This window comes from Vicugna pacos, chromosome 1, assembly GCF_048564905.1.
Source record: "Vicugna pacos chromosome 1, VicPac4, whole genome shotgun sequence".
NCBI classification, from domain to species: domain Eukaryota; kingdom Metazoa; phylum Chordata; class Mammalia; order Artiodactyla; family Camelidae; genus Vicugna; species Vicugna pacos.
The window spans coordinates 64,124,220-64,150,123 of NC_132987.1; the positions used below are offsets into that span (position 1 = coordinate 64,124,220).

General features: G+C 48.5%; 1 protein-coding gene across 2 annotated transcripts in view; it reads left to right on the forward strand.

Moving 5' to 3' along the window:
* ITGB5 (integrin subunit beta 5) overlaps positions 1-25,904 on the forward strand; it is a 105,157-nt gene that overhangs the window by 36,578 nt on the left and 42,675 nt on the right. The window contains exons 5-8 of one of the 2 annotated variants that reach the window (XM_072963924.1): positions 1,977-2,145; positions 20,460-20,621; positions 22,059-22,154; positions 23,542-23,631. In XM_072963924.1, the coding sequence (XP_072820025.1) occupies positions 1,977-2,145; positions 20,460-20,621; positions 22,059-22,154; positions 23,542-23,631 (517 nt within the window). The remainder of the gene's footprint in view (positions 1-1,976; positions 2,146-20,459; positions 20,622-22,058; positions 22,155-23,541; positions 23,632-25,904) is intronic. The other variant, XM_072963927.1, reaches the window with a different exon arrangement.

Here is a 25,904-nt window from a genome sequence, read left to right on the forward strand (position 1 = left end):
TCTCTCTGGCAAACACATTTTGTAGTTCCTGATTATTAACAGTAGTTCTCCACAGTAAAGATGGATCTACTCACTGCTGTTTGCAGGAAGGGAAGGGAAGCGGTAGAAAATGCTGAGCTAACTTAGCCGAGCTTTTCACAGCCTTTCTGGTTTTCTCATTGAACAGCAGTTACTGTTCTGTTCCCCTCCTCCCTTTTTCCTCATCCAACCTGACCAACCGTGACAGCACTCAGACACCTGAGGTCCTCCACCATGGACGGGGCCCGCATGGAGGGTGAAGTTGTGGAGGGAGAGCCAGGGGAGTGAGCATGTGTGTCTGTTTCTTTCCTCCTGGGCCACCCCGCTGTCGGACAGCTAGGCTGGGACCTCAGCTCAGTTCCTGCTCTCTTTGTGGCGAAGTGAGACAGGGACAGACAGTTTGGGTGGCACAGGTTATGGAAGAGTCTGAGCTGTCTGGGCACAAGGGGCGGAGAAGGTTTGGGGGGAAGGAATAGGGAGCAAAGCAAAGGAAAGGCAAGCGGGGACAGCCTCTGGCTGCTGCTCCGTCTGGTGGCCATGATGGCAGTGGGGCTGACTGGCCAGGCTGTCTTGTTGAGAGTGACTGATGGAACAGGTACTGGAGGCCCTGACAGATGGCCTCTTAGGAAGCCTGAGGTTGCTTCTCTCATGGAGGAGGGGAACCTTTCAGTCCTGCCCTGGCCGCCCTTCTTGGTGGCAGGTAGGCGGGAGCCCCTAGCAGTTGCTAAGCGTGTTTCCCTTCCCACGCACACAGCCTGAGTTGGATTATGAAGTCTTCCCCTTATGCCTCTCTGTTAGTGTTTGTTTTTCATCTTTTGTTCAGAAAGAGAGGCTTCTTTAACATGGCCACAGACCTGCACAGTCTGGTCCCGCTGGCCTCCCCAGCCTTCCCACAGCCCATCTTTGCCCTTACTCCCTGCACTGCAGTCTCACTGGCCTGCTTCTGCCCTGGGGCTCTTGGTGCTCCTTCTTCCACAGGGCCTTTGCATGTGCTCTGGCCAGGATGCTCTTCCCTGTCTCTGCTTTTACTCCCCTTTTACTTAGTGAACCCATCTGTGAAACAATGCCAGGCCCCTCTTCCTACTTCACTGGCTGTATATCCAACCAAATATAGAACTGTGGCTAGAATCTAACCTCCTCCAGGAATGGGGCCACTTGGGATCTCTACAGCAAGCTAAAGATGAGAGCACCCAATGTTTCAGGAGAAAGACATGGCATCGACCTCCACTAGAGACACAGTACTTCCCTTTTTCCAAATTCCCAGATAGAATTTTCCATTTGAAGATGATTTGTATCTAAATAATTTTTCTTTGCATCTAGGAGAGCTGATGGTTTGTCATTCCAATGTTGATAAAATGAGTGAAGAAGCAGAAAGAACATTTTCTTTCATTCCAGTTGCATTCAGCGTGTGCCCATGTGCCAGCACGTCCTGTGGGCTCTGAGTGGGTTGACCTGAGGGGTTCTGTGATCCTCTGTCATATGCAGCAGCAGAATTGATATAGGAAACTGGATTCCCAGAGTCACTCTGCTCACACCGCCCTCTCTCAGCATCTCCCGCCTTCCTCAGCCTGAAAGAGCCTTCCCTCGGCGCTGCCTAGTCTGCGGTGCCTGGACACCACTCCCCTACCTCCTCCAAGGCCCACCTCAGGGCTCCTCCATGACATCTTCCTCCGACTACAGCAGCCCACTGTTATCTCTACTTCCTCTGACCCGTTTGTCCATTTCATTTACTTACAACCCGGTATATGCCGTCTTGCCTACAGTTTAAGTCTTGTATTTGGAGAGTAGGGACTGTTCTCTATTGTCCCCACTGTCCTTGTCCCAAAGGGGCATATGATAGGTGTTGAGTAGATACTCGTTTGTGCCACTCAGGGCATTCAGTAAATGCACAGGGTACTTGGTTGTTTAAGATTTAGAGACAATGATGGAAAAGTGACTCTTCTTCTCTTTCTCTCTAGTTACAAGTTATTCCCCAACTGTGTCCCCTCCTTTGGGTTCCGCCATCTGCTGCCTCTCACAGACAGAGTCGACAGTTTCAATGAGGAAGTTCGGAAACAGAGGGTGTCCCGGAACCGCGATGCCCCGGAGGGCGGCTTTGATGCGGTGCTCCAGGCGGCCGTCTGCAAGGTAACCGTCCCTTCTGGCCCTGTCCCTGCATGGCAGGTCACGGAAGAGGCGTCATTGCGGGTATTGGCACAGCCTACAGGAGACGGCAGATTTTGAGCCACCCCAGCCTGTGGCTCCTGTCCACTCTTACATCAGAGGGTGAGCTCAGTGGACCCTTGGGGAAATTTACAGCAGTCAAACCAGCCGGAGTGCAGGGATGGCTCAGAGCTGGTGTGTGTCTGTGTCGGGGTGTGGCTGTGTACAATGGGTTGTTGTCTTTGCCAGAAGACAGCTGTTCTGTGTTTCCACATTTGGCTCTTTTGCTTCTTTTCGAAGGAAAAAAGGAAAGGTCAAGCCATGTGCATAGAATCTTATAGAGCTTTATGGCTCAATTTTGGTAAATGTTAAAGATTGCTCTAATGGGGACTCCAGCTGAAAGAGAGAATCGCACGTCATCTTTGTTTGCATTTCTGTTGGTTTTTATCCTGCTTCTCTGTGATGTATGAATCCAGAGGGAGGACACAGACTTGGGTCAGAAATGAACTCATGCTTTGAGAGGTTCCAATCTCAGCGAAATATGTAAATGGAATGTTGGTAATAACTTATTCTTAAAATAATTTTCTTCTGTCAAAACAACCCAATAACAACAACAGAAGATAAAAATAAATATCACTCTTGAATTTACTATCCCAACACATACTTTAAAAATTTTTCCCACAGTGGTCATCATAGGCGACGGGTCATTGGTGGTGCTTGCTTTCTTGAAAATCTAGGTGGGCTCGGCACCAGGGCGGTGGCTGGGACTCATGTCAGGGGAGGGTGGGGTAAGGAGGTTAGAACCGTTAGGAGAGGCTGCATGTTTGACCTCAGAGAGCCTGTATTTAGTGTGTCACAGATCCACTTCCCCTCTTCCCCTCTGTCCTCCACAGAATGAGAGCCACAATTGTCCTGTTTGAAATAAAACACCAGAATGGTAGACAGAGGCGGGTAAGAGGAAAGAAAATTATGAGGAAAGCATCACAGCCTCCTGCAGTCCTCTTCTTGGTCCCAGTGTCATCCTGCCCCATCCCTGTGTCTTTGGGGCCTCCCGGGAGGAGGAAGGTCTCACAGTGGCCCCCTACTCAGGATGGCTACAGAGCGGCCCCTGCCCAGCTGCTGGCTGGAGTCAAATGGTTTGATTCAGGGGCCCCTGACACTTCGTAGCAGCCCAAGAAAGCCAGGTGGGACACAGTTAGGATGTGTTCAGCTCTGAATATTTTGAGTGCATCCCAAAATGGATTTGTTTCAGAAAATAAAATTGCATTTTTGACTGGCATTCAGACTGATTGTATGAGGTGTTGTCTTCCCAGACGTTCTGCCAAATCCGCTTCTTGGCAGGAACACATAGTGCAGGGAGGACGTCGGCGCTCTCTCATCTCCCGTCTCGGGAATTTTGTGGATTTTCTTTTGCGGGAAGGAAATCATCTTTAAGGCTTGGAGGACAGAGCCCAGTGACAGGCCTATGCAATGTCCAGTTAAGTTAATTCTGTTGAATTAAATGAGTCAAGATGGGATGTTTGAGGCACCACGGTCTGTGAGAAGCCATTTGATTCACTCTTTTGCCCACAGAACCTTCCTGGGCCAGCCCAGACCCATGAAAATACCCTTCCCTTGGTAAACTCAGTATTTCAAGACTTGAGCATTTCAGAGGAGATGCTGGCAGATTTATTAACCCCCATGCCTGCACCCAGTTGTGGGTTACTGTTGGCCAGGAGGCACTTCAGAGCAGGTTTCAGTTTTAATCTTTTGGTCCCCAGGAAGTTACTAATGGCTTGGAATTCAGCAGTTGAGACCCCCAGCTTTTCTCTTCGCCATTCCTTTGTGCTGTCAGCCTGTGTTTGGGTACATAGCAGGCAATTTCTTCCTCACTTGAAATCACCTATTTATAACAAATATCCTCTTCCTGGTTCACCACAGCCTTATTTACAGTAGCCAAATATTGGGAATAGGTTACAGTTGCCTATGGATGAAAGACTGTAGCAGTTGTCCCCTTAAAGAGTATTTGAGGACTTGAAAAATACTGAAGATAAATGAAAAGAGGAACGGAAAGCAAGTGATAAAACAGTATAGACATACGATTCTATTTTGCAAACAAAAGAAAAAATATGGAAAAGATTGGAAATAAATACATGGAAGTGTTAACAGCAGTTGTCTCTGGTGATAGGATTATGTGTGGTTTTTATTTTCTAATGTTTTTTATTATATTTACTTAAATTTCCACAATAAAGATGTGTGATTTTTAAAATTTGTGTTGGAATATTTCCAACATATCACAGTAGGGAGAACAGTGAAATAAAACCCCGTGTACCCAGGGTCCATCTTGAACAGTTTGTAGCCAATCTTGTTTTATTTGCGTTCCTAACCACTTTATCCCCCATTATTTGAAGCGCATCCCAGCTCTTGTTTGTTTCCATGATATTTAGATTTTTTAATATTAATTAGATTTCCCTGATAATTAGATTTTTAAAGATTTCTTCAAAGTCCTAAGCATGCCTTACTCTGTTGACTGAATTTTCTGCCTCCTCCTGATTTGGCCGGATTAAAGGCCCTTCCTCTTAATCCTGCAAACTGAATGTGACAGAGCCAGCAGACATGTAATCAGCGGTGGGAGAGGCGGCTCCTGCAGGCTGGAGCTGGCTGGGCAGCCCCATGCCCTCTGGGCTTCCTCTGACCCCAGGCCCTGGAGACAGAGCTCGGAGCTCGGAACAGGCCTATCTCACAGCCACAGGGGGCCCTTTGTTCTGACTTCACTCTCACTCTGGTGTCCCTGGGGTGGACTGCTAGTTCCAGACTTGAGGGGCTTGGGGGGGCTGGCATGTGCATGCGACTGCCTTAAATCCCACTCCTGTGGAGGACTTAAGGCTTCTTGGGAAGCTGTTGTTTGTTTTGATTTTGGTTTTGTGTGTGTGTGTGTGTGTATGTGTGTGAGTGTGTGTGGGTGTGTGTGGAGAGAAGGAAACAGTTTGTTTCTATTTAGGACTCTATTTAGGATAAATAGAGCCCTATGAGTGGAAGGTTTGAGCTGCCATCTTTCCCCCTAGAAAACCCCATTGCTAGGAGAGGCCACCGAGCGGTGTCCACAGCTAAGGAATGAACTCCCTTGTCCTCATTGCGGCTGTTTTCCCAGTGCTGCGCTGGGCTGGGCTGGAATGAGGGGATGCCTGCCCCTAACTTCTTATCTTTACCTAGAAACCTATTTTTAAAGCTGTTCATACTTTTTCTTGGTCAGAGTGACAGTTTCTCCCCTTACCACTTTTATTGCTCTTCTGGGACTTTCCAGAGGTTAACTCTAAGTTGTTTACTCTGGAATTGTGTAGGCAGGAGTGTGATGAGTGGTTCAGACTGGACCCGTGGCTGGTCTCCTCCAAAACAGGGAGCGCCTGTGGCATGGGGAGACAGAGGGTGGAATGGGCCAGGAACTCTGTTCCAAGTGGCCAGTCACCACTTTGCTGGCTCTCAGGTTAAAGGAGTTCCCTGCGAAGTTAAGCCTGGTTGGGTACCTCCTGGCCACACAGATTCTACTGGTCCTTTCTTCCGTCGAACAGAAAGTCAGATCTCTTTCCCCCAGCCTGTTTCCTTTTGGCCTCAGCTTCTAGCACCCCAACATTTATCCTCTGTATCCCTCAGACAGACTTTCTGTTTTAATCTTGATTACCTAATTTTGCACTGTTTACTAAATTTTTAAAGCATGGTATATCCTCTCAGAAATAGGTGGATGAGTAAGTCTCAGAGCAAATGAAGTAAAAAGTCTTGGCATAAAGATTGGGTCCTTCATTCCTCTGCTGGTGAGAGCATCCTAATCTGAAATGGAGACCACAGCCCCAGAGGGGCTGGAGGGACAGCTTCCTCCAGCAAGATGTTCTGCAGGAATACGGATTCTGCGGGCCTCTGGAAGCAGAATGACGACTGCCGTGCTCGACAGTCATCCGTGCTTCAGATGTTTTGTATCCATTGTCTCTGATTCTCACGACAGTCCTTCAGTGTATTGGTGGTGCTTGTCCGCAGTTTACAGGGTGCATTATACTTACTGTTGGTTAGGGCTGGAGCCAGGATTTGAACCAGGTCCAGCTGATTCTAAAGTTCAAGCCCTGTGTATCACCTGGTACCGTGCAGAGTGGGGGAACTCAATTTAGAGCCCTGTTGTCCTGATTCAAGCTGTGCCTCTTCTGACCTCCCACTGACCTCTCTGGGGATGGAGGGGAGGCTCTCCAGGCTGCTCCGTTTCACAAAGAGCTTGTCCCAGCCCTGTGCCCCTGTGCCCCTGTGCCCAGAGCCCTTGACTTTGCTTTTTGTCTCTCCTGGTTCAGGCTTGAGCTTCAGGCTGGGCAGGAGCTGCTCAGATACCAGTAGCGGGTGGAGAGTTCCTGGTCCCTGGAGGCAGGCTCAGCTCTGAGAGGTTCTCACTCTGCCCAGCCTCCCCCGAAGTTGATCTGGCTTCTTTCCACTTGTTGCCGGATTTCTTTTAGACCTCAGACTTGTCATTTTTCCAAGCATGGGTTGAAAAATACAGGAAATTGCTTTTCTTTCCTCAAGGAAGGCAGCCGCCCTGACGCCTTTGTGTCCCGCGATGGGGCGCCCTCATGAGTCCTGTGCGCACGCAGTCCGGGTGATCTGTCGTGGCCGGTGTGAACTATTTCTACTGGCCGAACGCACCACGGTTTCTGCGCTTCACACACCTCACCTGCTTGCCCTTCCTCTGGTTCACTGTCTCTGAAGCCTGTGAAAGTGTCAGATGTCCCTGCGGCCCGTGGAGCTGGGGGCTGTGTGGCAGGTACGCAGGCCCCCCCACCCAGGCCTGCTCAGTGTTTTTGTCGAAGGTGGTAAATGTTCTCCTGGGCTTTCTGTTTCACAGATGGTTGTGGTTTAATGTGTGCTTGTGAAATCACTCAGCTGTTTTGGCCCCTGGAGTGGCATTTCCCTGGTTGGCCTTCTGCCCGTGGACTGTGCTGTGCGTAGGCTTCACTGCCCTGCTCACAGCTGCCTGTTCCGCACGAGGGTGGGCACAGACGGAGGCACAACTCAGAATTGTCAACAGGGCACGAGTGAGAGTTTGTGGCTTTTCATCCTCTAGTGTAAACCTCCGTCACCTGCTTGGAAGGTGTCTGCACACCCTGGCGCCCTTGGCTGATGATAGCAGGGAAGGCTGATGCTGGGAAGGTTAGGAGGCCCCTACGATGACTGAGGCTGGATTTCCATACCTGGCAAGAATGTCAGTTCAAGTTATGGCCTCCTTTTTGCTTTAAATGCCCACTTGGCAAAGAGGAATGAGAAGGATTTATTCTTGGGCGTCCCAGCCTCCACCCTGGCCTCTGCATTTCAGCCACAGTGACCTTGAATCTGTTACTCTGACTCATGTGAGGCCCTTTGCACACGCTGTTTCCTCTGCTTCGAATACTCCTCCCCTGTATTCCTGCAATTCTTTTTCTTTTTCTTTTTTTTTTCAATTAATAGACTTTACTGTGACTGTAGAACTGCTCTTAAAAAAAATTGTTTAACATAAAATACACCAGAGTTCCCATGTGCCCCTCCCCCATACACAGCCTCCCCCACTACCAACATCCCTCACCAGGATGGAGCATTTGTCATAATCGATGAACCACTGTTGACACAGCATTATCAGGCAAAGTCCATAGTTGACTTTGGGTTCATTCTTGGTGGTGCACTTTGCATAGGTTTGGACAGATACCTAATGACATGTCTCCCCCACTGTGGCAACATACAGAGCATTTTCACTGCCCATGCATCCCTCCTTCTCCCCTGAGCATGGTGTTCTTTTTGATGTTTAATCTCTGCCTGCTTATGTTTTGGACCTCCGCTTGCTTGTCTGTGTGTCAGGGAAGCCTTCCTTTATTGATCTTCCCAAAGAGATCAGAGTCCCGTGCAGCAGGCCCTTGGTCACATCAACACCAGTTACATTTTATTTTTATTTGAGCTACTCCTTGAGCGATGTCTGCCTCCCCTTTGAGACAGGAAGCTCCTCGAAGGCAGGGAACCACGTCTGTTTGTTTCGTCACAACCATGTATCCCCAGCACCGAGCTCACTGCCTGCACACAACATACTCTCCTTGAGCATTTGGTGACCAAACAGATGCTTTGTTCTCGCTGATTCCTTTATGCTTCTGAAGTTCAGGATCCCAGGGTCTGCCTGGCTCCACCACCCTTCCGCTATACCAGGTTCCACGTCATTCACAGTGCTTCACATGTCCACTACAGTGGAACCAGAAGGGCTATTACTTGGCAATACTTTCCAACGTGGGAATGTTTACAGCATGCCTGGTTAGGGCTCAGTGACAGGTATGATGGAGAAAATTAAGGAAAGATAAGAAAAAGTCCCCATCCTCAGGGATTTGATTTGAGCTTGTGGATCCGCTAGAAGACAAATAGAACAACCTGTTTGTAAACGTTAGATGGAACCATGTGTAATTATGACTATCAATTAAGTTTGGTATTTGACTATTGATTGTTTCTCCTATAAAAGTAGAAAACTCATTTGGTTGAGCCTCATGTACTACAAACGTTTTTCTTCGGTTCGGACTGGCCTCTCCATGAAGTCTGCATCAGACGTGTTCCGCTGCACGTTGCTGGGGCTCAGGCTCCAGATGAACGTCTAAATCCTGAGTCACAGGCCAAGACTTCTTTTCCCCCAAGGGGAGAAATACAGTGTTTTTGCTCTCCTTATGTTGAACCATAGACAGATTTTTTTTAAAAAGATCTTTCGTTGCAAAGCCCGGATGGAAGCATAATCAATAAACTACTAATGAGAACGTGTATATTGTTACAGAGTTACAGAAATAGGCTTGAATGTCAGCATGATGGCGAAGCACATCACAGACAGAATCCCACCTTGTTTTTCCTTATGTGCCTTTTTGGAACTGAGACTCCTCGGTCCCCAAGCTCAGGTCCACGGTAGGATCTGCCCCTTGGCTGGTCGGGCCAGCCCCCTTTCCTTCCTCATTTCCTCCCCCGAACTGTTTCCTCTCTGTGCTTGCCTGAAAGGTCAGTGTGCAGGGTATTTTAGTTAGGATTTTGGGGAGTTTGTTGGGCACCTGCTGTGTGTAGGATGCCTCATTAGCTGCTGTGGGATGCACAGATGACTGAGCCCCAGCTCCTGTCCTGAGCAGCACTGCCATCGGACGGCAGATGCCTGCACAGCAATGTAAGGTACCAGCGGGAGCGCGCAGACTCTGTGGAAGGTCTGGCCCTTTAGGACCCATGGTTGAATCCCAGCGTGCTTCCTCTTCGAGGGGTCACCTTGGTCTCTGCCTCCCCACGTCTGCCCTGAGGCTCTGCGGCCACTGATGTTATTGATCACCGTTGGCTGAACACTCCGTGAGAGCCAGGCTCTACGCCAAGCACTTCACTGGGCTTATTTTACTTAATCCTTTGAAGGTGGCTTTACTGTCCTCTTCTGATCAGGAAATAAGTCTAGAAAGGTTGAGTCACTCCCTGAAGGTCTTACACCTAAAAATGACAGAGCCAAAGATGGAACTGTACCCGTCTCCTGGCTCCAAAGATAGAGTTTTTAACCTTGACATTAAAGTGCCTGCCATCTTTTGTGGCCACACAGGAGCAGAGAAGTGGGAGGAATGTGCTTCCAAAGCGGGCAAAGTCCTGGTCTAAGGACCATTTCAGTTTCCCACGTGACCCAGTTTGCCAGTAGTAGAGCCAGAACTGAATCAGTCCCGGGGGAGGCAGCTGTGCTGTTCTCTGGAGCTAAGAGTTTCCTGTTTATCAGACACAGTTATGACACAGCTCTGGCAGCCTTCGGGTTCTCTGGGGGGACGACGGGTACCGTCGCTCAGTCAGTGTGCTGCTGGAGCCCGGCCCTTTGAGTGAGCATGCTTGTCTTTGCCCTCAGCTTCTCTGTCTGTGAGATGGGAACTCCGTACCTGCCTTGTCATTCATAAATCAGGGCGCCTTGGAGCCATGGGTTCTGGTGTTCAGCTCTCACAGAAAGTGCCAGGGAGACACTTTTTCAGACGGTATATCCTTTTCTGCAGTGAGGGGGCATGTGGCTGGTGACTCTTCAGTGACAATGAAGGCCCGTGGACTGTGTCGACACCCAGCTAGAGGACCCAGGTATTTGGGGGACCGTCGATCTTACTTAGACTGACGTCAAGGTCAGAAAATCATGTCATCTAAAGCTAGTGTTTCTGTCTTCAGTGAAACTTCTCTTTGGAGAACATCTTGTCTAGGCCTCCCCTGTGTTTGAACACTTTTTACCAGAGAGAGTATTGTGAGCCTTGCCTCCAAACGGGGAAGCCGAGGTGAACGGGCCAGCCCGCATTCAGGCAGGCCCCCACCTGTGTTCTCTAAGGCAGCTGGGTGGGACATTGGCTTTTCTCAGATTCCTAGGACACTGTGTTCCAGGCCCTTCCTGCCCCCTCCCATAGGGCGTCCCTGAGCCTCCCTCTCACCCTTGTGATGCTCTGCCTTGGCCCCTGTGTGTAACCCAGTCACTGTGAAATGGATGTGGGGACCCAGAGGCTTAACACGAGCCTGTTGGGAGATTCAGCTGCCAAACAGGACTGCACTCCAGGGCCTGCAGGCCGCAGTCCCAGCCCCGCCGTCCTCTGCAGCCAGACCACGTTCAGGGAATGCATCTTCTTCCCGGGCCATGTTTAAGACAGACAGTGTTAGCGAGAGAGCAGAGACAGGTGAGTGGATGGTGCCAAGTGTGAAAACCACATCCCCTCAGAGTGGTTAAAGGTTAACCAGGAGGAGCAGCACCGCAGGCAGAAGCATGTTACCTGACCTCAGACATCATTACTGAAAGGAGAGTGGACGCCTCTGGCTGTTCCAGGGCATGTTCTTGGTAGCCACAAGGAAGCAGGTTTGAGTTCAACGCAAGGAAGCATTTTCTAACAAGGATCTCTGCTCAGCAGTGAGCAGGCTGTCAGGTGTGGCAGGGAGTCTGTGTGGGGGTCCCAAGCCCACATTGTGGGGGTGCCGGATGAAAGATCCCTGCACTAGATGGAGCTTGGATAAGCCAACCTCTGGGGTTCCTTCCAAAGTCCAGGTGCTATGTATTTCCTCCCAGTCAGTCATCTTTTCTGTCCAGTAATCTATTGGTGCTTTTATTCTGTAGCGGGCCCTTCTCATCTGTCTTCTCTTCTCAGCAGTGCACCCTCTAAGCTGGATTTGTATTTGGCCACCATGACCGTGAACTCTACCATCCACGCTCGTTTTGTGTGCCAGGCTCACCTTGCTTGGAGCTGGCGCCTAGAAAAGCTCTCCCTGGCTCCCAGTGGCTTCCCTATGGAGCCACCTTACCAAGTACATAAAAGTCCAGGTGGGGTGGGACAGCTGTTCAAGGGGACCCAGGGGCACTCTGGAGGTGGTTGGGAAGGGTAGAAGCTGGTTTTGGTCCTTTGAGTGACCTTCCTCTTTTGTCAGACCTGGTAACCCCGGGGTGTGACTCCACCCAACCCCAGAAACCAAATTGCTCCACAGGCTGGAGGCTCATGTCCTTAAACAGAGAAACAATATCCTTACTGCGTGACTCCTGTTTCTCCCCCAGCCCCAGTCTATCTGGGGCCAGACATTGGAGGCGAACAAGTCAGCACATCTGTCTTCACTCTTAGGAAAAGCCAGTTTTTAATTATTTTCTCAAAGGCTGTGGAATCTGGTCTTCCATCTCCATTCCGCTTCCCCTTTTCTTGGACTACTACTCTACTTGCCACTTCCAAGTCCCAGGTCTCCCAAACTGACTTCCAGGCCTGGCTGCCCAGGTCCTCCAGTAACCATCCCACTGACCGCCCCTGCCTCTCTCCCCTCCTCCGCCCTCCTGCCGCTTGTCAGACGACCCCTGGCCCTGCTGCCACCCTCCCTGCCGTTCCCATTAGTGTCCTCAGATCTCAGCACGTGGCAGGTGATTTAATTAAATGTGTTCACTTAAGCTAGCCCCTTAATGCTTCCCATATTTGTAAGATTAAAAGAAGATGCTTGCTAGATTCCAAAGCATATTAGACAGTCGGTGGAGTTGGGAGTGATGTGATTGAAGACGAGACGTTGTGAGGGAGGTTTCTTGGTACCCAGCCCTGATTTTGTTCGTGTCTCTACTCCCTCGTTCCTCACAGAGAGCCGAGTATGTGCCAGGTGCAGAGCTCTGGTTACTCTGGGCACTGCCCCCCTCCTCTCTTCTCTCAGCTTCAGATCTCTGCTGCTTTCTGAGAGAAGAGCAGCTTTGGTAAGTTCTCCACCGAGCTCCCACCCCGACAAAGTCATCCCCAGCCCCAGCCCTGATTGGAGTGGTCAGTCCCCACAAAAACCAGAAGGCTTGCCTCCTGGGACCCGGACAGAGTCAGAGCTTTTGGGCTTGGTGACAGCTCCCTTCCCCATTGCCCCGACACGTATGTCCAGAGTCTCTGGATGGCTGCTCTTCACGTAGCGTGGTCACCTGTTCACGTATGTGGCTCACCTGGAACAGCTGGAGTAAATGTCACAGAACACAGCACCCTGGGGTGGCAGAAGGCAGGCCGTGGCCGGGAGAGGGGTGCCTTGCTCACCTGGAGAGGGCTTAGGAAGGGGAGGTTAATGTGTAGCATTGCTCGGAGGCTCTGGCTCAACACAGGTCCTGGGAATGGACTGTAAGAGACAACTGTTATTTTGGGACTGGATGGGTGCTATTGGGGGACCAGGGAAGTAAGATGAAAAAAAATATAATTCCAAGGTTTCTAGACAAGGCATTTAATGGTCCCATTGTAAGAAATGGGGAAATCTGGAGGGGAAGATGGTGTATCAGCTTTGGAGAAGTTGAGTTTCGGGGTGATGGCAGACACATCTGGCTTTTGGTCGGGACCTGGGACCAAAGCTCAGGAGACAGATCAGGTAGGGGAGATAGTTGTGAGTTGTCCAAGCAGATGCAGGGAACTTGGGTAAATCTCCACAGGGGGAGAATGTCACCTTTGATGACCTCATCCAACGACAGGAGAGGAGGTGGAATCTGAGCAGCCAGAGAGGAGGGGGGAGTTGATGGTGCAGTGTCTAGGAAGCCAAGGGCAGGAGGGCTAGAGGAAGGCCCTGATCAGCAACAAAGAGGCCAGAGAGCAAGACCAGAGGATGGCTGTGGGCTTGGCATGAGGCTGTCAACCTTGGCTGTACAGTAGAGTCACCTGGGAGCTTTACAAACCTCGGTGGCCAGGCTGCAGGTCACATGAGAACTACTGGGCATCAGCATCCTCAAAGCTCCCTCGAGGACCCTCAAGTGCAGGCAGGACAGAGAACGACTGTGTGTGTGAGGGAGGGAGACGGCGACCGAGAACAGCCTGGGAAAGAGAGTAGGGTGTGTGGAGAGGTCGTTTATGTGGGATTGAGGACCAGTCTGCTGGTGTTTGAGACATGTGATAAGAGATGCTGGGTCCAAAGCAGGGCTATTTATCATAAGTCATAAGCATATTTTTAGGCACGAGGAACAGAAACAGAGGGGACACTGGTTTATAGAACAGATTCTCCGAGGGGGTGGGATTTGGGGGCTGCATTTCCTTGGGGAGGGAGAACATGCCTTCCTTTGGGGCGGTGAGACCAGAGGACAGGCCAGGAGGACGTCCCACTTGTTTATGACAGAAAGGCATCCTGGGGCTGTGGAGCTGGGGCACTGAGTGACTAGAATAGATGGAGACAAGTCCTGTTACCTGTGTCTGCGGGCTGCCTCATGAGTGCACGTGGGAACTGGAAGTTGGAAGGCTGAAACAGATGCTGTGGTGGATTTGATGCAGATTCGACCAGCAAATAAAGAGAAGGCAAGTGAACTCCCATCTTGGCCAGATGCCGGATTTCTGGCTCCTGAGTCCAGTGCGTTTCCGTCCGCCCACTCCTGACATTTTCATCTGAGGGCTGACCGCCATCATGTTTGATGAGACTGGCTTTTAAAAATCTTGTCTTTACCCAGAGACTTGGAGAAAAGTTTAGTTAAACAAATTTCTGGGGTTTTTTTTTCCTCTTAAAATAATTTTGTATAAAAAGAGAATATATTCAATCTAAAAATATAGGAAATGCAGATACGCAGAAAGGAGATAAACATCACCCATAACCCTACAATCCAAAAATAAGATTGTGTGTCTCTGGATTACAAATTTAAGTCACAGGTTTTCATCTCCATGGAAATACCGAGGACAGCCTATCCGTCCTTGACTGTTTACTCCATGCAGGTACTGAGCTGGGTGCTCCGTGTATATAATTTTGTTTGATCCTCTCAACAGCCCTATTCTAGGTACTCTTATTATCTCCATCTTACAGCTGAGAAGCTGGGACTGGGAAAGATTAAGTAACTTGCCCAAGGTCACAAAGACAAGCCAAGGGAAGACGTGGGGCCCCCACTCCCAGCTGCTGTGTGGGTACCACAAAAAACAAAGGAATATGCATACGTGGTATTCCCAGCACAGTCCTAATATTCAGTCTAGTCAACTTATTAACTGTATTTAAATGACTCTTTGAGCAAACCAAGACTTCTTAAAAAAAAAAAGCTTTATTGAGATATAATCAATGTACAATAAACTACACATACTGAAAGCGTACAGTTTGACAAACTTTGATGTATGTATACACACTCATATATATACACACCCATGAGATGTGTCTTCATCACAATCAAGATGATGAACATAGACCCCTCTCCTCCCAAAGAGTATTCCCCCCGGCGCCTCCTGCCCCTTTACCCCAATAGCCACTAATTTGCTTTCTGTCATGTTGCTATGTATTAGTCTGAATTCGTTAAAATTTTAAAAAATCCAGTGTATACTCTTGAGCCTGGTTAATTTTACTCAGCACAATAGTTTTGAGCTTCATCTGTGCTGTTGAGTGTCTCCATTCATTCCTTTTGTTACCAAGTAGTATCCCATTGTATGGATACACCACAGTTTATCTATCCACCTGTTGATGGATATTTGGTAGTTTCTGCCTGTTACAAATAGAGCTGCTATAAATGTGTTCAAGTCTTTGAATGGATGCTTTTATTTCTCATGAGTCAACCCCTAGGAGTGGGATGGCTGGGTCACGTGGTTGGTGTTTTAACTTTTTAAGAAATTGCCAAACTGTTTTCCAAAGTGCACGTATTATTTTACATTCCTATGGGCAGTGTATGCTCGGTCCATTTTCTCCACATCTCCATCAGCTTTTGATGTGGTCAGTCTTTTTAATTTTTAGTCATTCTGTTAGGTGTGCAGTAGAAGCTCATTGTGGTTCTAGTTAATACAATGCTTTTAAACTTTTTGGTACGGAGTTCTTCATAGTCCCTGTAACAACTGTGGAGCCTCAGACATCAGATAATAAAAGGAGAAGAGAAGAAATGTAAAAGGTATTACTAGTATTTGAGTAATAACTGTAGATCCTTGTTTTAGTTCCCCTTACGTGCTAAATACTCGTTAAACCAGCATCAACCCTGCGAAGGAGGATTATCTCTGTTTGACAGATGAAGAAACTGAGGCTGAGACAGGTGAAGTGACTGACTTAGGGTCTCACAAAACAAAGCAAAGACTTGAACTCAGCCTTGTCTGTTCTAAAGCTCTCATATGCTGGCCCCCATGCCATACTCCGTTTTGTAGTTATTCCTAAAAAAAGAAAAAGAAAAAAAGAATCCGCTTTCCCACTACTGCTCTCTGCCCCAAATGTGGGATACAGAACTTCAGCCTTCAGGATAGTCCAGATACATAGTGGGAAAATTATTTCTAGTGTAAATTCTCTGTGGAGTCACTCTTTATAAAATCTCCAAGCCCAAAAGCCTGGGTAACGAATAAGCATGTCATTCTCTGCAGCCCGGCCTCTGGGCCATGTTTATTAACTTCACTTACATAAGAAGAGTCCACTTCAGAGAAGGCAGCATTATTACTACAACACCGTGCCACTTCTCCTTTGTGGAGCTGCTTCTGTCTCAGGTGCAGTCTTGCAATTCAACAACCTTTTCTCTTGGATCCAGCCGTCATCACTGAGAACCTGCCGTGTACTTTCATGAATTATCCCAGTTGTTACACACCCTCCCCTCTCCCTATGTGATGGGGTAGTTTAGCTTTGTGGGTAAGAGGCGGGTCATCTGAATCTGACTTCTCTGGTCCTTACTAATTCAGTATCTATTGTCTAGTAACTTAATGCCCCTAAACACCAGTGTCCACATCTCCAAGATGGCAATATGTTACCTCCTTCACAAGGACTGTGAAGATGTAATGGAGTAGTGGAGGTGATCAGTAAACGTTAAGTAGTATTATGCCTGTCTTCCTAACAAGAAAAAACTTTGAGGTGTTAAATAATTTGGTCAAAGGTACACAGGTAACTGGTGGTGGCAAAAAATTCACATGCCCATCTTCAAGCTTCCGAGTTCCATGTTCACTTCCACCCTCCTTTGGGTCCCTACCTGTCCCTTGAGAAGCTGGCATGGAAGAAAAGGAGGCTGAAAAAGGTTACGACAGAGCCAGCATTCAAAGCCTAGTCTCGTAAAACTAGCACTTGCTTATTAAAGACAGTTTGGGAAAAAATGGAAAAAAAGGAAAAGATACCACCTATAATCTCACCCCCAACCCCATTATGGTGTTTTTTTGTTTTCATCTCTTCTCTTTTTAGTAGAGAGTGGTGCTTGTTTCTCATAGTTTGCAATCACACTGCAGTTGCAGTACTATATTCTTTGTTTTTCACTTTATGTACATGTTTATACATAATTTCATACTTTTTATGAACATAATTTCTAATGGCTGAAGAGGACGGATCTCAGTCTAATTAACTGTTCCCGAATAGTAGGGTGTTCACATCTTTCCTATTCTGTCACTAATAGTAAAAATGCTGCTGTATGTACTTCAGAAAGGTTCTTGCAGATGGAGACTCCTGAAGTACAATCATTGAGTCAAAAGACACATACTTCTTTAGGGGTTTTTTTAAAGTCAAGGTTATTCAGTGGTAATTGATGCAGAGTAAAATTCACTCTTTTTAGCCATAATGTCTTGTAACTACCCCCACAATTAAGATATAGATGATTTCTGTCACCCCAGGAAGTTTCCTAGTGCCCATCTCTTGTTGACTCGTCCCTTTGCTCTCAGCCACCCTTTGCTCTCAGTCTGTTTTCTGTTCCTGTATTTTTGTCTTTCCCTGAATATCTTATGGAGTTACACAGTAAATCGCCTTTTGAGTCAGGCTGTTTTCACTGAACATAATGCTTTGGAGACTCATCCAAGTTGTATGTACCAGTAGTTTGTTCCCTTTTTTGCTGACTACTGTTCCATTGTAGAGATGTACTACAGTGTCTGTGTATTCACCACTTGATGGCATTTGGGTTGTTTCTAGATTTGGTGGTTATGAGTAGCTGCTATAAAGAAGTTTTTATGTGAGCGTAAGTTTTCATTTCTCCTGGGTAAATACCAGAGAGTAAGATTGCTGAATTGAAGGTCAGTGTATATTTAACTTCCTAAGAATATGCCAAACTGTTTTCCAGAGTTGCTGAAACAATTTGTATTCTCATTAGCAATTTATGAGCTTTCTAATTATTCTACGCCCTTCCCCACGCTTGGTATTCTCAGGGCTGGTTTTGTCTGCCGTTGGAGTAGCCATCTAACGGCAACCTCGTGGTGAGTGTAATGTGCACTTCCGTAATGACTAATGAGGTTGACGATCCTTTCATGGGCTTAACATCCACATCTCTTGGTGAAATGTCTGCTCAAGGCTCCGTCTTCTCCATCTTTTAAAATTCAGATATTTGTGTTGTTACTGATGTATGAGAGTTCTTTATATATTATGGACACAAGTCCTTTATCAGATTTTTATTTTTTGCAAATGTTTTCTCCCAGTCTGTGTCTTGTCATTTTCTTGGTGGTATCTTTCAAAGAGCAGATGTTTTTAATTTTGACAAAGTCCAATTCAGCAAATTTTTATCCCTTGAATCATGTAAGAAGTCTTTGCCTATACCAAGGTCACAAGGCTTTTCTCCTTTGTTTCCTTCAGACTTTTTATAGTTTTAGGTCTGTGATCACTTTCAGTTAATTTCTGTACATAGTGAGAGGTATCGGTTGAGCTTCATTTTTTTTTCCCATATGGATGTCTAATTATTCCATTACCTTAAAATTGACCCTATATGTGTGGATCTGTTTCTAGTCTCTGTCCTGTTCCACTGGTTTATACATCCATCCTTTTTTCAGTATCACACTGTCTCAATTACTGTAGCTTTACAGTAAGTCCTGACCTTAGATAATGAATCCCCCAACTTTGTTGCTCTTTTTCAGAATTCGTTGTCTAGTTTTCATTATTTGCCTTTCCATATACATTTTAGAATCAGCTTGTCACTTTCTCAAAAAGGCCTTCTGGTCTTCTGATTGCGATTGTGTCAAATCTGTAGATCAATTTGGGGAAAAATAGACTCTTCCAGTCCATGAAAATGATCTTTGTTTTTCTTTAATGGTTTCATTTTCTTTAAGGTTCTTGATACACGTTATTAAAATAAAGATTGGTCCTCTGCTTTCCTGTTAGGGTGTTTAGCACATTGCTCTGCCCTTCTGGATAACAGATCCACGTTTCTCCTGCCCTCCCCCACCACGCCAGAAAAAATCCTGTCTTGATTATGCTCTAACTTCTAAGGATCCCACTCCCCTCCCTTCCACACTCCATGGCTTATAATGATTGCTTTATTTATTTAAAAGTTTTAAGCTCTTTCTCAAAGTATAATATACATATGGAGAAGTGTAAGAATGCATTTTGGTAAATTTTCTCAAAGTGAAACTACCAGGTAAAGAAACAGAACATTACCAGCCACTCTTGTGACCTCTTCCAGTTATTAGCCCCCGACTCCACCCCCACCTCCTCACCGTGCCTTTACTAGCTCCTAGAACCCCCCCGCCCCCTCCTTCCTTCCCCCTCATTTCTTCTTCCAGCTTCCTTGAAGGATCCTCCTCACTTTCAGCTCAGCTTGTTTCCTCTACCGTAGGAAGCTCCCCCCTCCTCCTCCCCGGGCTCCGCTGGCAGTCTGTTTACCTTCATTGGCATGCTTACCGTGATGTGTTGAAGTTGTGTTTCCATTTGACTGCGAGCTTTCTGAGATCTGGAACAAGCTGTCTCGTAGACCCAGGGCCTTCTGTGGTGCCTGCACACAGTAGGCGGTCAGTAATTGTCTGTAGGATGACTGTTGAGAGTCTGGGAAACTGATTCCCCAAAAGTGAATTCCTTGCTCACAGCTGGCCTCCTGGCTTTCAGTTTCACTGGCTTCTTTTCAAACCCCCTTTTCTTCCTCGTGTTACTCTGACTTCTTGTGACTTAATTATTTCCATGCCACTCTTGGAGCAAGTGAGGAAACGTCATAGCTCTTGAAGGCTGCTTTATCCATCATTGTGGTGATAAGAAAGAGGATGATACCCTCAACCCCTCATCTGCCATTAGGTGATAGCTTTTAACTTTTAAAGTCTGTGAATCCAGTCTCCTATTCCAGGGTCAAGTGTGCATGTGTAGATAACTCAGCAATGTGTAAACCCTTCCTATATTCACCCTGCTACCCACATATTTTGGGATGCTCTTTCACTACTGGTAGGGAGGCGACCCTATCCCAGTTTTTGTTGGCCTGTATCAGGATCTGGCTGCTCCTAATAATAGTGACTGGGAGTGTTTTTGTGCAGTGTTGGGGCCACAGTGACTAAATATGAAAGATAGAGACCTTTCTTCACAGTACAGCCTGTATTCAGCTGTGCCTCCATCTGAAGGGTGGCTACGTCCCACACGTGAAGCAGTGAAGGGAGAAGAGAGCTGACCTGATTGGCCTTAAGCACCAGGGTAGTTCAAGGAATGACTGGAGTGGTCTGCATCTATAGGAAGGATGGCAGGTTTTACCGGATCCTCCAAAGACAGATCCGTCTGTTGGTCATTGGCGCACTCTGTTCTGAGTGAGTTGTGCCTACCTGGGGGGACTGAACTGGTCACTTACTGGTCATCTTTGACAAGGGCAGCCAGCCGAGCATGTTGTAGGGAGGCTGGAGTGGGCTCAAGGCTGTTCTGGGGAAGGAATAGCAGGCATCCTGGAGGAGTAGCCATCAGGTGAAGAGCAGTAGGAGTGGGGAAGAGTGGGACGGTCTGGAGGGAGGGGTCCAGGCTCGCAGCCTGTGTGGGCCACACTGTGGAGACTGGTCTCCGCAGCTGGGCTTCCGCAGCCGGTCAAGCTGGGTCTCTTCTGAGCTCTGTGGGATCCCCTCTCCCAGTGGTTGTATGAGGCTCCCCTGCCATGTGCACAGAGGAATGCCTCTGATTCAGTCCGTGACCCCTGGAGATGGACCAGCTCCCCGCCCACAGGCTTGGGCAGCAGCAGCCAGAAAGGCTTTTCACTATCACACTCTGTCCCCCAGGAGAAGATCGGCTGGCGAAAGGATGCGCTGCACTTGCTGGTGTTCACAACGGATGATGTGCCCCACATTGCGCTGGATGGAAAACTGGGGGGCCTGGTGCAGCCGCACGATGGCCAGTGCCACCTGAATGAGGCCAACGAGTACTCTGCGTCCAACCAGATGGTGAGGGCCTGGGACCCCGGCACTGCTCCCACCGCCTCCTTGTGGTCTGAGGCCTCACCTGGCCTTTGCCACCTTCCTTTGGACCACTGCTCACTGACCTTCCCATCCACCCTGGGACTGGGTTTCTATTCCATCTTCTCCACCTGGGCTTCCAGAATTTCTCCTCCTCATTTACTTAGAACATTTCCCAGGGGTCTCTGTAGCTGGTTCATCTTTCCAACCTGGGGACTGCTGAGTCAGGGAAGAGGTGACCCGGGGAGGCAGGAAGAGAGGGAGAGGTGATGGTACAGGAGGGAGAGGACTGTGTTCAACAGAGACCAAACTGGGATAGATGTTCTAGGGCAAGGGCAGTGAAGACAAAACTGTCTGACTTCTAGAAATGGGTTCCCCGAGGCCCTAAGTTCCGTCAGTGTTGGGGGTAGGGTGGCAGGTGACCCACATGGGGAAGCCCCGGGGACCTTCCACTCCCACTACTGTCACTATGACCATGCAGTGAAACAGAACTTGTGCAAAATTTCAAACATATAACAGACCAGTGAAATGAACTTCTACCTACCTGTCCCCAGAACCAACAATTAAGATTTTTACACATTTGCTGTACAATTTTTTCCCCCAAATCTACACCCTCTTCCTTCCCAAATCCATTCTAGTGTCTGGCTAGAGAGAAATTCTAATTCTTGCTGGATTAGCCCATTTTCTCTAGTTTCAAAAGGTGGTCAGTGCCCAAGACTTCCATATTACCCAAGAGTAACAGAGTCTGGAAAAAGGACCTGGTAACTATAGAACCTCCCCGATGAGGATCCTGGACCCGTGATCAGCCCTTGAAATCCTTCAGGACATTGTTGAGCTGCTTGTAGCATCCGCCCCCACTTCCTCACTCCCCTACAAACTCCTTTCCTCCCTCTCTGCTCTGCATCAGCCCGGCTTTTAGTATAATGTCAGCAGCGTCTTCTGCCCATTCTGAGCCATGAGCAGGACTGAGCAGAACCTGTGGGGGACATTGGCAGGCCCAACACTGGGCATAGGAAAAGGAAAACTGAGCAAGGAGATGGGTCTTAGGGAAGAGAGGAAGGGAGCTGCTGGTAGATGGTAGGATGTGGTGGCTGTTCTTTTGGTGGCCTCCCCACTCTGCCCCATCTCTGCTGAAGGGATGGAGACATGGGCCAGGTGTGGGAAACCTCCATCATCACTTCTCCATTCTGGGGTGGGAGGGGTGGGAGGAGTGAGTCTAGTCTGGTAGGTGCCAGAGGGTCCTATCCTGGAGGGTCTCCCCCACATAGTTCCTCAGTTAGGAGCTGCCAGGGCTTGGTTATTAAGGGGCTGCCAGGGAAAGACGCTTATCATGGCAAGATGAGCTACTGAGTGCATGCTAGAGCCAGGTGCTAGTGTCTCAGCCTGCTAGAAATGTTACAGCCTGGATTTTTGCCTTGGCCCTAGGACTATCCATCGCTTGCCTTGCTTGGAGAGAAATTGGCAGAGAACAACATCAACCTCATCTTTGCAGTGACAAAAAACCATTATATGCTCTACAAGGTATATATACCTGGAGGGAGTGGGAGCCTGGTGGCCTGAACCTGGGGGCCATGCTGACCCTAAGATGAGTGGGAGACAGGAATGTGGGCTCAGGTGAACTGTAGGGAGGCGGAGTGAGATCCAGAGGAGAGTGGAATATAGCCCTGTCTTCATCCAGGGGGAAGTAGTAGTTTTAAGGAACAGTGCATACCAAGGACGTTAAACACTTGGTTTCTAATTTGATAATGAGAAAAACTTTGGGAATAGTACCAGTTCCTGTCTTCCAGATGATGAAATGGAAACATCAGGGAGTAGGGAAGGACGATATGAAGTGAAAGTGTACAGAGAAAGAACTAGGCATCTCAGCAGGCTCCATCACTGATTGCATAGTCCTGAGTTCTGTGCCTTCCCACAGAGGACGGGAGACCAGTGGGTTAACCTGGGACAGGAATTCCTGAAGCAAAGAGTAAATGTCTTGAGTGAACAGAGCAGTCTGTGTATGAGGCTATTCTGTCTAAAAGAGAATCTTTCTGGGTCATCCCAAGGACCACGGAGTCATAGGCAAGACACCTTTTACTAGGACTCTCCACCTAACTACCCGAGGAGGCTCGTGGAGGTGCGAGGCTCAGCTCAGCTCTGACACCCTTCGCGCTGAGAGGCTGTGAAAACTGAACCTGCACCTCTGGGACTGCCAGCCCTGGTCCCCTCTCCTTACTGCTCTTCAGTGTCCACAAAACAACCTTTGCTGATATGTGTTTCTACTGCTCCTTCTCAAGATTATCACTGATAAAATGCCACTTAAATCTTCTTGAGCTCTTCATCTTGTTTTTAGTCTGAATCAACTTTAGAATATGAAAGCAAGGAAACAGGATTGTTTGTCTTTTGTTTGTTTAGTGGAAGACAGCAGGATAGAACATATCCATTTACAAGGACCATTTTTAGGGGGATCAGTTGCACAGACTGTACTGAAAATGCCTCCAGATGCTTCAAGGGGGAAGAGACAGCCCCACTTTGGCTAAGCTATCCTTGCTTAGAAGCAAGAACATCTTGCTCAGGAAGGAGGCTCATCCAGTCCAAGGTAGGCTGAGGGCTGTGGGTGTTTCTGGACATTTTTGTCACTGTAGTGAGTGACATACTTAGGCATTAGTACAAGTGAAAGAGGAAAGGCAACCACTTCAGGGCCGCCTGCTTAGCCACAGGACGTCACCCAGTGATTCCAGACCTCCTTGGAAGGCACCATTCACATCTCAGTCCCCTTTTGAGAAAAGACACTGTATTTGAGACCCTTGGAAAAGTCTCCCCTTCACTCCGGGGCCCTGACTGTTCTAGCTCAGTAGGCCAGTGTTCACTCTGACAGTGTGGGAAGGCAAAATGGGCTTATTTGTTTTCTTTCTCTTTTTTCCCCAAGAATTTTACAGCCCTGATACCTGGAACAACAGTGGAGATTTTACATGGAGACTCCAAAAATATTATTCAACTGATCATCAATGCATACAATGTAAGTCACCGGTTTCTTCCCTGCAACACCCCCCACCCTGCCTCCCACTGAGGCTCCTGGAGCTGGTGTGGACCATCGTGCACCACCGTGCTGGTGTACTTGGTTCTGTTTCTCGCCTTCTGCCTCTTGAGTTTGGCGCCTTCCTCCTTCACTCAGGTTCAGGGTGGAGAGGGCATCCTGCTTGGTGCATCCCTCTTCCCTCATCTCCGCCACCTTGACTCTCATCATAAGCTTATCCCAGTGAAGCAGCGAGTGGCTCAGTCAGGCTCAGGCTGGCGGCCCTGGAAGTGCTTGGGTTCTGACCCGATGATAACCCCAGGCCCCGTCGGAGCTCTAGGCTCGGGTGGGTACAGATGCTCTTCACCTATCCAGTTGCTGGGACGATGCTGCCACTGTGCTTGCTATGTTGAGAAGGGAGAAGCATGCACGCTGACCTCGCCTCCCAGTGGGCAGGGCTGAAATTCCCCGGGCTCGTGGAGCTCCACACAGAGCTGCAGACTAAAACAGAACAGAAGAACCTGAGAAGAATCAACACCAGGTCTTCTGCCTGCACTCTTAGGATCTGACTGTAATCAGGTCCTTTCAGAGGGAGGCTGAGCGGAGCTGTTAAATTCTGTGCTGTTGTAACGCATCACGTTAACTTGGCTCTGCTCTAGGAAGTACAGCACTTAAGTGGTCAGGTGTCACTGTCACTTCCCAAGCCAGTTTTCCCTGATTGCCAAATGTGTCTCCTTCCTACCCTCCTTTCCCTCAATCCTGATACCCAAGAAGTACTCAACTCAGACCTACTTTTTCTCCAGACGATGGCAAGCAGTTTCTTGTGCTAGCAAGTATGTACCCTCAGCTGTCCCCTCCCTGTGACGTCCCAGTGTGGCCGTAGCCTCCAGTCCCCACATAGCCCTTCACAGGGCCAGGCAGTTCCCAAATTGGAATTCAGTGTGCATCTTCCTGTTAAAACAAAGTTCTACATAGAGTATATATAGTTTGAGTAACACTAGTGGTCGTAAACTTATGTAGAATAGACTTGTGGGCTAACCTGGGGACCTCATTAACCACTATGGCATCCCCTGGGTGTTAGAAAAACCATGTGCTTTCCAGTGACTGATGTACACATGTGTATTTGGAACTCTGCCTTTCTAGTTGACTTTGTCACCCTACTGGTGCAGCCTTGTTCTGAGCTGCAAAATACTGCTCAGCTAGACCACGGGGGACCTGGAGATTGGGACGTGGTCAGCCCTCACCTGGTCTCCTGGAGCCTCAGTGTCTAAAGGCGGTGAGGGGGCAACAGTGAGAATTTCTGGCTCATTTTGCGTCCTTCTCCCCACCCCCACTTTCTGCTGCAGCTCAGGGCCCTCTTCTTCTCACAAGTGCTCCAATTCCTCCTCACTCCTGGAACTTCCTATTGAGAGAAGCTCAAGACTTCCTTCTCCTTTTCTACTTAATTCCCCACATACTAACATCCTCTTTTCTGATCTCTGACCTTGTAATCTTCACCAGATCCAGGGGCCACCTCTGAACCTGGTGAGACTAGGTTTCCAGGTTAGCTACACTTTGTGGCTTTCAGATTTCTACAGCGGGTGGAAGTGTGACATACTGAAAGTCTGAGAAGAGAGTGTGTGTGAGGGAGGGGCTGGGCCTGCCGAATGTGGCCCCCGTCCCGAGGGTCACTCCTCACTGTGCTGCCTTGGGCCTCAAGCTGGGTGGCTGGCTGGCAGACCTCTGGGGCTCCCCCAGTAGTGCTTTCTGCCAAAGGCCCAGGTCCCCGATCCTTGTGGCTTTGATAAAAGAGGCATCGTGATACTCAGTTCTAAAGGACTGGCAGGGTGGTGTTCTCCAAAAACGGGGAAGGCACTCGCTTAGTCAGCGTTGCATGTGGCCAAGTGGTCTGCACGTCCATACTTGTGTGCGGGTCCACTGAAAACCAGGATGCATGAGACGGTTGTGGTTCCCTGGGCAGGGTCTCAGGTGCTCAGTGCTGCTCTCACTCTGTTGCCTTGGCCCTGCGCAGGACCCATGCAAGGTAAATTCATTTTCTTAATGGAAATCCAGGGGCCTGGGGTGGGCAGAGGTCAGGAGAGGAGCAGGGAACCCCACTCTGGAACTGAAGCGGTGGGACCCAGATGAGTAGAGGAAGTAGAGGAAGTCAGGAGCTACATTTGGAACCCGGGTTGAGCCCCCCAGGAGCTCTGGGAATCTAGCACCGCAGCTTGACTCTGAGTTAAACTGTAAGAGAGCATATTAGGAAACCAGACATATGACTTAGGAGTGAACGC